Below are 10,900 nucleotides of genomic sequence, written 5' to 3'. Positions count from 1 at the left end.
CAATAATGAATTATGCTTGACAACTTCTTTTTAGTAAGTTCAGGAAGATGGGATAATCAATACAACACTTTATTTAAAGATTAGCTTTATTTGTCACATGTGCTTCGAAACGTTGATACAGTGAAATGTGCCACAACTATCTGAGTCAGTTCTTTAGAAATGCAAACATGAGGAGATCTACAGATGCTGGAAATTCAAGCAATTCAGGCCGGGCAGCATCTATAGGAAGAAGTACAGTCGATGTTTCGGGCCGAGACCCTTCGTCAGGATTAATGGAAAAAAGAGATAGTAAGAGATTGGAAAGTGGGAGGGGGAGGGGGAGACCCAAAATACTATCTCTTTTTTCCATTGGTCCTGACGAAGGGTCTCGGCCTGAAACGTCAACAGTGCTTCTCCCTATAGATGCTGCCTGGCCTGCTGTGTTCCACCAGCATTTTGTGTGTGTTGCAGGTCTCTTAGATGCTCTTTATCAACTCTTCTACTAAATAGATTTGAATATTGAGGTTTGAATGCAAATTATAAACACTCCAAGCAAAAGCAAGAGGAAAGTGGATCAAACACCAACTCAATTCTGAGGCGGCAGAGTGGCAAAGTGGTTAGCGTAACGCCAGCGATCACCAATTGGGATTAAATTCCTGCTGCCGTCTGTAGGGAGTTTATACGTTCCTCCTGTGACCACGTGGGTTTCTTCCAGGTGCTTCGGTTTCCTCCCATATTCCAAAATGTACTGTTGGAGTTAGGGTTAATGAGTTGTGGACAGGCTGTGTTAGCGCAGGATGTGCGTGACACTTGCGGGCTGCCCCCAGCACAACCCTCAGCCTGTGTTGGTCGTTGACACAAAATGATGTGTTTTCACTGTATGCTTCAATGTTCTGATGTACATCTGACAAATAAAGCTGATCTCGAAGAAGAACCCAATGGCATTTAAAACTCTTTAAAGGGATTGAATTGATGCCTCTGTTACAATAAAGGTGATATTGAGCCCATTTCTACATAGCATATACCCAGCCAGCCTGTTGGTATTGGTGCCTTTAAATGATCAGGAACAAATGGAGATTACTAACGTCCATTACAGTATTTTACAACCACACATAGGAAAACATACTTTACGTCGTTATTTCATTGTTTTATTTCAGTTAATGGCAGTGGACTGAAACATATTCAAACTAGCACGATTAGGTTATACAGAGCAAGCTCCCAGTAACCTGATAATCTATATTACTGTGGTTACCAATGGATACCAGGGAGAGTGTCCATGCCCTTTAATGATATTGGACTCTTTTGTCACTTGAGGAGCAGACAGTGCCCTAAGGGTAAACATCCCATTCAAAATGGGTTCCCTCCCCTTGGTACAACAAAAGGTGACCTGTCTCTAGTCCACCCTGTACTGTTACATACTCAGACCCCTCCCTCTCTATCCTGATACAAGGTCTCAATCACGTGCCTATTGCTTCCACAGATGCTGTCTGACCTGCTGAGTTCTAACATCTTTGTTTTTTTGCTCCACATTCCAGGAACTGCAGTCTCTTTGTCATCAATGGAATGCCAACCTGAGATTTTGCTGTAAGGCCTCAAACCTATTACCTTGTTATTCAGAGTATAATTGAAGTTCACTGAGCTAGAGCTGACCAGGTTAGTTGCTGACGATCAAATTAACAGCAGACAACACAGATCAGTGGCCGCCACTCCAGTTTCCTACCTGTAAAAATATTTGCTTCACATTTCTGCTCTCTATATTTGACACCTTGCTTATTAATGATAGGCTTTGTGCTTTCAACGCTTGTTCTTCTACCTGAACTGCTCTGCAATTTTTTATTCTTGCTATTTTCACTTGTTAAACCTCGGCAGAAACGTGGCTGTTTTTCTTTGGTTAACGGACCCATGTACTGACTCTACAAAATGAAAGTAGCAGAGAGGTCTTAACAGCAGCTTTCTCTGCTTTGATCCGTTTCAATGGTGGACACTGGTCTGTGATGTTAAACTGGCACAACCAGACCAGAAGAGATCAATTTGTTTGCCCTTGATTTGATAACTTGGAAAATTCAGTTCATTCTCTGCAAATAGAGTAAAGAATGAATGCCTGTAACGTGTTTTGAGACTAATGACCATGTAGCATTCCTAAACTGCTGAAATATACTTCCAATTTCACGAAGTATGTCCATAATGTCTGTTCCATTGAACTTTTAAAGTTTAGAAAACTGAAAGCTGAACATTTATGAAATTTTCTTAATTCATGGTGACTAGTGTTCAAAAAGTGTAATAACTCAGAAACATTGTCACACTATCAAATTCTTATTAATAACTTGAGATAATTAAAAAGGAAACTTTTTTTTACTGATGGCGGCACATGGGATAGCAGGTACTGCAATCTGAAGCCAAACGTAAAAAACTCAATGGGTCAGGCAACATCTATGGAGGAAAAGGGATGGTCAAATTTTTGGGTTGAGAAACTACTTCACAACTGAGATATTTCTGCAGATAGTTACAGATACTTTACTGATGCCAAAGAATATTACAGTGGCACAGACGCATTACCAGTGCACAGATATACAAATATTAGGGCAGAAGTAAGAAAGAATGAAAAATAAGTTACCTCATACAGTCTAGCAGGAAGGAGTCATCACTTCCCCAGCTAGAGGTTACCCTAATGGCCGAGGGTAAGAATGTCCTCATATAGCGCTCTTTGGAGCAGTGCAGTTGTCTTAGTCTATCACTAAAAGTGCTCCTCTGTTCAGCCAAGGTGGCAGGCAGAGGGTGAGAAATATTGTCCGGAATTGTCAGAGTTTTCCATAGGGTCATTTGTTCTACCACAGCCTCCAGTGTGTCCAGTTTGACTCCTATAATGTTCAACACATAGGATTAAGTACAAAAAAAATCAAGTTCTCAATGAATTGAATTCTCCATCTACTAAACATGTATAGTTCAAGTTTGTAAAAATATTATTTAAAATGATGGTAAATACCATTGGCACATCCACAAATGTAACAAAGTTAATTTAGCTACCTTTGCTTTAGCCATAATCTGAGTTTCTAGGCCAACAGTAATCAAACAAAAACATCAGAGCAGTGCTGTGGAACACAAAAAATCCAAACTGCTTGAGAAGTTTTGGGACCAGTGGGCAAAGGTGAGCTTCAGGGCAAGAGAGAAGGGCAGGGAAATTTGGGGAGGCAATAGCAGAGTCCAGGGCCTGGGCAGTGGAAGGGGATCCCAGCAATGAAGGGATTACATGGGGGTTGACTAAGAGGGGTTCAGAACTGTAGCTTTAGGGTTGACTTTGATGACTGGGAAACAATGAAGCTTCTAAAACTCTGTGTTCAACAGTGATTGAAGGAACGCCTCTAGTGTTTCCTGTAAATTATTTACCATGGAAAACTCAGAGTTAAAAAAATCCTAATCTTACAACATGCCGTTTTCAGTAAGTTTTGATCAACTTAAAATGTGCATTTCAAATTGCAAGTTCCTTATTTATTCACTTATATTTATTAAATCAATCCCACACTTCAAAACATAATTTTAAATGACGAAGCATTAATAAGTGATGTAACCAAGATTTAATTTGGGCTAAGGGTTTTAGATGCAAAGCCCTTAACGATCCCCCAGACGCGAAGATTACAATGCAAGGCTTGCAAAAGTTCCCTAACATTCCTCTAAATAGTAGCGATGTAACTTTTCCGGAAATAAATCGCGTTGGCAGCGAGCAAACGCGGTACCAAAGACGCCGTTCAACACCAACACTGATGCAAGGAAGCTGGTCGAGAGGGCTTGTTAAAAACAGCCACGCACACATACACATTTATCTCGGCACTTTAAAACATGCACGCAGGGAGACGGCGCGTTAAAACACAGGCAGATATTAAGAGCGAGAGAGATCACTGTAAAAATATCCACATACACAATTGCATCACGGCGCTCCAAAGCACAAATCATATCTATATATAAAAACACACACATGCACACGCATATAAAATACATTAAGACTTGCACACACACACACACACACACACATACGTTTTTAAAATGCTCGGGAAAATATATTGTGCACATTAAGATTTGCGTGTTTGTGTGTGTGATCATCTAAACGTGCACAGGCTCACACACACTGTAGAATGCCTCTGGTGGAGCCCAGCAGAGAAATCCCAAGCCATGGAGACAAGCAGCGGCAACTAAGGAGGATGAGCGAGCCGGGTACCTGTTCAGCTTCGCCCTCTCGCTCTCCTCCTCCCCCGTTTGCGTGGAGCTGGAGAGACCCCTCCTGTACGTGATGCTGATGCTTGTGTGTTGTGAGTGAGAGAGAGCGAGAGAGAGAGGAGAGAGAGAGCGAGAGAGAGAGTGTGTGTTTTAAAAAAGTCAGCAAAGGACCAACAGTGCGGGTACGTCCCTAGGAGACGACGGGCAAAGGGAGAGAGAGAGAGAGACACGTGATGAGTTTGGCGATCAGGTTGAAGTGAGAGGAAGGGAGGGAGAGAGTGAGTGTGAGAAAGAGAAGAGGGACAGGCGCAGCGCAGGAACCCACTGACTAACCCTCACTGTTATCTTTGCAATCCAGGAGGAAGAGGAGGAGGAGAGGGAGGTGTGTTTAACACTACTGCTGTCCACATCCACACCAACGCCATCTTGATTTCTTTCCGGAACAAACTTTTTTGTTTAAATTAAAAAGAAGTTTTCTCTCTCTTTCTCCCAGCCATCACCATCCCCTGATGTCTCGGCGGAAACAAACCAACCCCAACAAAGTCAACCGTGAGTACCGCCCGGGGACAGCACTTTAATGCATTCTTTGCCTTACTTGGGAGGATGCTGAAGTTTTTTTTCGTTTTTTTTAGGGGGGAGAGAGGGTGAGGGTGAAGGGCGTTTAAAGGGCTGGGGAAGGGGCGAGGAGAGGTAGGTTTCTGCGGCATCTACTCGGCGTAGCCCGCTGGCAACGCCGAAAAGCCCGGCTGGAGGTGGGAGACAGGGTGGGGAAAGGGCACAGGGATGGCGTGGGGGGGGGGGGGGGGAAAGGCTTACATCCCAAACTGAGAGCAGAAAGGTGATGCTAGGCGCCCTGGCTACAAATCCATCTCTCCCTATCCCCCCTCGCCAACTGGGAGTGTGAGGAGCGCTTCCTCCGCCCGGACAAAATCTTTCAGAAAACTTTTCACAAACTTTTATTTTACTGCTGGGCGAGGGTGCGGAGGGAACGAGTCGGCCTGTCTCCGGACCCGGCTCGCCTTGCTCGCTGCCCAACCTTCACCCATCACCCGCACCCTGGATGAGGCCGAGGGCCGGGGCACCGAAAGCCTCGCAGATTTCCCGAGGAGTTTTGGCGTCGCGCCCCATCTCCGCTCGTCCTTCATCGTTACCCGCTCCGCGATTCTCTCCCTCCGTCACCCCTCCCTCTCTTCATCACCCTTCCCTCCACAATCGGCTCCCTTCAGCATCCCCTCACCCCTCCATCTCCCCCACCCTTCACCCCTCTCTCCCAGACTCCCTCCCCTTCATCGTCCTATCACACCCTCTCTCCATCATCCACTTCCTCCAACCCCCTCCCACCCCATCCATCATCCCCTCCCCCTCCTCATCCCCACCCTCCACCACACCCCTCTATTTCCCCCACCCTTCCCCCTCTCCCCACCCCTTCCAACATCCTATCACACCCTCACTCCATCATCCACTTCCTCCATCCCCCTCCCACCCTCCAACCATCATCCCCTCCCCCTCTGTCATCCCCACCCTCCACCACACCCCTCTATTTCCCCCACCCTTCCCCCTCTCCCCACCCCTTCCAAAACCTACACACCCTCCCTCCAACATCCACTCCCTATCATTCCCTCCCTCCAGCCATCCCCTCGACCATCTCTTCCTCCTCCAGTACTCCCAATTCTCCTCCTCTCCCTCCATCATCCCTTCCTACCTCCATCACCCCCTTCCTCCAGCATCCCTCACTCTTACCACCCACAAACCCCTACCGATTCCATCCCCCTCCCTCCACAACCCTCCCCTCCCTCAACATCTCCTTCACTCTCACCCTCCACATCCCCCAACCCCTCCCCCTCCCTCCACACTCCCTCCCTCCTTATCCACTCCCTCCCTCTCTCCATCACCCTTCCTCCACAATCTGCTCCCTCATCTCCCCCACCCTTCACTTCTCTCTCCCACCTCCCTACCCCTTCCATCATCCTATCACACCCCTCCCTCCGCATCCCCTCCGTCCTCCCTCCCTCCACATCCCCTCCCTCACTCTCCGTCACCCTTCTCCTCCATCATACCCTCACCCTCCATCGCCCCTACCCACCCCGCCCTCTTCCTTCATCCCTTCCCTTCCTCCATCCCAGCACTCCTCCTTCCACCATATAACTTCCTTTCATCCATCCTTCCTCACCCTCCCTGCCTCAACATCCCTCCACCCTCACTCTCCATCACCCTTCCCTCCACAATCTGCTCCCTCCATCTCCCCCACCCTTCACTCCTCTCTCCCAGCCTCCCTACCCCTTCCATCATCCTATCACACCCTCCCTCCGCATCCCCTCCGTCCTCCCTCCCTCCACATCCCCTCCCTCACTCTCCGTCACCCTTCTCCTCCATCATACCCTCACCCTCCATCGCCCCTACCCACCCCGCCCTCTTCCTTCATCCCTTCCCTTCCCTCCATCCCAGCACTCCCTCCTTCCACCATATAACTTCCTTTCATCCATCCTTCCCTCACCCTCCCTGCCTCAACATCCCCTCCACCCTCACTCTCCATCACCCTTCCCTCCACAATCTGCTCCCTCCATCTCCCCCACCCTTCACTCCTCTCTCCCAGCCTCCCTACCCCTTCCATCATCCTATCACACCCTCCCTCCTGCAACCCCTCCCTCCACATTCCTCCTCCTCCCCTCCACTCCTCCATCCTCCCTCCACAATCTCTCCCCTCCCTCCCTCCCTCCCCTCCGCATCCCCTCCATCCTCCCTCCCTCCTCATCCCCTCGCCCTCCATCCTCCCTCCACATCCCCTCCCTCACTCTCCGTCACCCTTCTCTCCATCATACCCTCACCCTCCATCGCCCCTACCCACCCCGCCCTCTTCCTTCATCCCCTCCCTTCCTCCATCCCAGCACTCCCTCCTTCCACCATATACTTCCTTTCATCCATCCTTCCCTCACCCTCCCTGCCTCAACATCCCCTCCACCCTCACTCTCCATCACCCTTCCCTCCACAATCTGCCCATTCCATCATCCCCTCACTCTTCATTTCCCCCTCCACCCTCCCTCTCTCTCCCACCCCTCCCTCCCTCCATCCCATCAACTCTCTCCCTGAAGCTTACACTCCCTTGATCCATTACTCCATTGCACCATCCATCAGTTCTTCCCTCGTTCATTTCCACACTCCCCTCCCTCCCTTCACAAAACCCTCCATCTCTACTTCCTCCTGATTCCCAATAGTCCATCCCATCTGTTTAACCCTCCATATCTCATCACTGTCTCCTGTTCCACCATCAGCATCACAGGGAACCCCCTCGGACTGCCCCTCACTCCCCCCCTTGGACCGGCCCTCCCTCATTCCCTTGGACCATCCCTCAGTACACCCAGCCCCCCCAGTATGTCGGGCCCCCCCATCGGTACACCAACCTCCGCCCCCCCCCCCCAGTACACCCAGCCTTCTCCACCCCCCCCCCTCTCCTGGTACACCCAGCCTTCTCCACCCCCCCCCCCTCCTGGTACACCCAGCCTTCTCCACCCCCCCCCTCCCCCTCTCCTGGTACACCATCCTTCTCCACCCCCCCTCTCCTGGTACACCCATCCTTCTCCACCCCCCCCTCTCCTGGTACACCCAGCCTTCTCCACCCCCCCCCCCCTCTCCCTGGTACACCCATCCTTCTCCACCCCCCCCCTCTCCTGGTACACACCCAGCCTTCTCCACCCCCCCCCTCTCCTGGTACACCCAGCCTTCTCCACCCCCCCCCTCCTGGTACACCCAGCCTTCTCCACCCCCCCCCCCCTCTCCTGGTACACCCAGCCTTCTCCACCACCCCCCCTCTCCTGGTACACCCAGCCTTCTCCACCACCCCCCCTCTCCTGGTACACCCAGCCTTCTCCACCCCCCCCCCTCCTGGTACACCCAGCCTTCTCCACCCCCCCCCCCCTCTCCTGGTACACCCAGCCTTCTCCACCCCCCCCCCCTCCTGGTACACCCAGCCTTCCCCACCCCCCCCCCCCCCTCCTGGTACACCCAGCCTTCTCCACCCCCCCCTCTCTCCTGGTACACCCAGCCTTCTCCACCCCCCCCCTCTCCTGGTACACCCAGCCTTCTCCACCCCCCCCCCTCTCCTGGTACACCCAGCCTTCTCCACCCCCCCCCTCCTGGTACACCCAGCTTCTCCACCCCCCCCTCTCCTGGTACAACCCAGCCTTCTCCACCCCCCCCCCCTCTCCTGGTACACCCAGCCTTCTCCACCCCCCCCTCCCCCTCTCCTGGTACACCCAGCCTTCTCCACCCCCCCCCCCTCTCCTGGTACACCCAGCCTTCTCCACCCCCCCTCCCTCTCCTGGTACACCCAGCCTTCTCCACCCCCCCCTCTCCTGGTACACCCAGCCTTCTCCCACCCCCCCCCTCCCTCCTGGTACACCCATCCTTCTCCACCCCCCCCTCCCTCTCCTGGTACACCCAGCCTTCTCCACCCCCCCCCTCCCTCCTGGTACACACCCATCCTTCTCCACCCCCCCTCCCTCTCCTGGTACACCCAGCCTTCTCCACCCCCCCCTCTCCTGGTACACCCAGCCTTCTCCACACCCCCCCTCTCTCCTGGTACACCCAGCCTTCTCCACCCCCCCCCTCTCCTGGTACACCCAGCCTTCTCCACCCCCCCCCCTCCCTCCTGGTACACCCAGCCTTCTCCACCCCCCCCCCCTCTCCTGGTACACCCAGCCTTCTCCACCCCCCCTCCCCCTCTCCTGGTACACCCAGCCCTTCTCCACCCCCCCCCCTCTCCTGGTACACCCAGCCTTCTCCCACCCCCCCTCCCTCTCCTGGTACACCCAGCCTTCTCCACCCCCCCCTCTCCTGGTACACCCAGCCTTCTCCCCCCCCCCCCTCCCTCCTGGTACACCCATCCTTCTCCACCCCCCCTCCCTCTCCTGGTACAACCCAGCCTTCTCCACCCCCCCCCCTCCCTCCTGGTACACCATCCTTCTCCACCCCCCCTCCCTCTCCTGGTACACCCCAGCCTTCCTCCACCCCCCCCTCTCCTGGTACACCCAGCCTTCTCCACCCCCCCCTCTCTCCTGGTACACCCAGCCTTCTCCACCCCCCCCCCTCTCCTGGTACACCCAGCCTTCTCCACCCCCCCCCTCCCTCCTGGTACACCCAGCCTTCTCCACCCCCCCCCTCTCCTGGTACACCCAGCCTTCTCCACCCCCCCCCCCTCTCCTGGTACACCCATCCTTCTCCACCCCCCTCCCCCCTCTCCTGGTAACACCCCAGCCTTCTCCACCCCCCCTCCCCCTCTCCTGGTACACCCAGCCTTCTCCACCCCCCCTCTCCTGGTACACCCAGCCTTCTCCACCCCCCCCTCTCCTGGTACACCCAGCCTTCTCCACCCCCCCCCTCTCCTGGTACACCCCAGCCTCTCTCACCCCCCCCCTCTCCTGGTACACCCAGCCTTCTCCACCCCCCCCCCTCTCCTGGTACACCCAGCCTTCCTCCACCCCCCCCTCTCCTGGTACACCCAGCCTTCTCCACCCCCCCCCCCTCTCCTGGTACACCCAGCCTTCTCACACCCCCCCCCTCTCCTGGTACACCCAGCCTTCTCCCCACCCCCCCCCTCTCCTGGTACACCCAGCCCTTCTCCACCCCCCCCCCCCTCTCCTGGTACACCCATCCTTCTCCACCACCCCCCCCCCCTCTCCTGGTACACCCAGCCTTCTCCACCCCCCCCCCTCTCCTGGTACACCCAGCCTTCTCCACCCCCCCCCCTCTCCTGGTACACCCCAGCCTTCTCACCCCCCCCCCCTCTCCTGGTACACCCATCCTTCTCCACCACCCCCCCCCCTCTCCTGGTACACCCAGCCTTCTCCACCACCCCCCCCCTCTCCTGGTACAACCCAGCCTTCTCCCACCCCCCCCTCCTTCCTGGTACACCCAGCCTTCTCCACCCCCCTCCCCCTCTCCTGGTACACCCAGCCTTCTCCACCCCCCCCCCCCTCTCCTGGTACACCCAGCCTTCTCCACCCCCCCCCCCTCTCCTGGTACACCCAGCCTTCTCCAACCCCCCCCTCTCCTGGTACACCCAGCCTTCTCCACCCCACCCCCCCTCTCCTGGTACACCCAGCCTTCTCCACCCCCCCCCTCTCCTGGTACACCCAGCCTTCTCCACCCCCCCCCTCCTCCTGGTACACCCAGCCTTCTCCACCCCCCCCCCTCTCCTGGTACACCCAGCCTTCTCCACCCCCCCCCCTCTCCTGGTACACCCAGCCTTCTCCACCCCCCCTCCTGGTACACCCAGCCTTCTCCACCCCCCCCCTCTCCTGGTACAACCCAGCCTTCTCCACCCCCCCCCCCTCTCCTGGTACACCCAGCCTTCCTCCACCCCCCCCCTCTCCTGGTACACCCAGCCTTCCCACCCCCCCCCTCTCCTGGTACACCCAGCCTTCTCCACCACCCCCCCCCTCTCCTGGTACACCCAGCCTTCTCCACCCCCCCCCCTCTCCTGGTACACCCATCCTTCTCCACCACCCCCCCCCTCTCCTGGTACACCCAGCCTTCTCCCACCCCCCCTCCACCTCCCTGGTACAACCCAGCCTTCCTCCACCCCCCCCCCTCTCCTGGTACACCCAGCCTTCTCCACCCCCCCCTCTCCCTCCCTGGTACACCCAGCCTTCTCCACCCCCCCCCTCTCCTGGTACACCCATCCTTCTCCACCCCCCCCTCTCCCACCTGGTACACC

At 54.9% G+C, this 10,900-nt stretch overlaps 1 protein-coding gene and 1 long non-coding RNA gene across 6 annotated transcripts in view; one reads left to right on the top strand and one right to left on the bottom strand.

The window, feature by feature from the left end:
- Positions 1-399: 399 nt before the first annotated feature.
- On the bottom strand, positions 400-4,346 carry LOC140742204 (uncharacterized). Its single transcript, XR_012102251.1, has 3 exons — positions 4,190-4,346; positions 2,594-2,837; positions 400-932 (listed from the first exon to the last, which is right to left on the bottom strand). It is a non-coding gene; the product is annotated as an uncharacterized lncRNA (long non-coding RNA).
- The window catches only part of LOC140742202 (ras-responsive element-binding protein 1-like), a 301,827-nt gene continuing 294,943 nt past the window's right edge, over positions 4,017-10,900 (top strand). For 3 of the 5 annotated variants that reach the window (XM_073073017.1, XM_073073020.1, XM_073073013.1), the window contains exons 1-2: positions 4,317-4,570; positions 4,682-4,737. In XM_073073017.1, coding sequence (XP_072929118.1) covers positions 4,698-4,737 — 40 coding nt within the window. In that variant the 5' untranslated portion in view covers positions 4,317-4,570; positions 4,682-4,697. Of the gene's footprint in view, positions 4,255-4,316; positions 4,571-4,681; positions 4,738-10,900 lie in introns of those variants that run through there. The other 2 variants (XM_073073018.1, XM_073073016.1) reach the window with 1 other exon arrangement.

Source organism: Hemitrygon akajei, chromosome 20, assembly GCF_048418815.1.
Source record: "Hemitrygon akajei chromosome 20, sHemAka1.3, whole genome shotgun sequence".
Lineage (NCBI taxonomy): Eukaryota > Metazoa > Chordata > Chondrichthyes > Myliobatiformes > Dasyatidae > Hemitrygon > Hemitrygon akajei.
The sequence above is the reverse complement of the archived record's forward strand: the minus strand, read 5'-3'. Positions and strand labels throughout refer to the sequence as shown.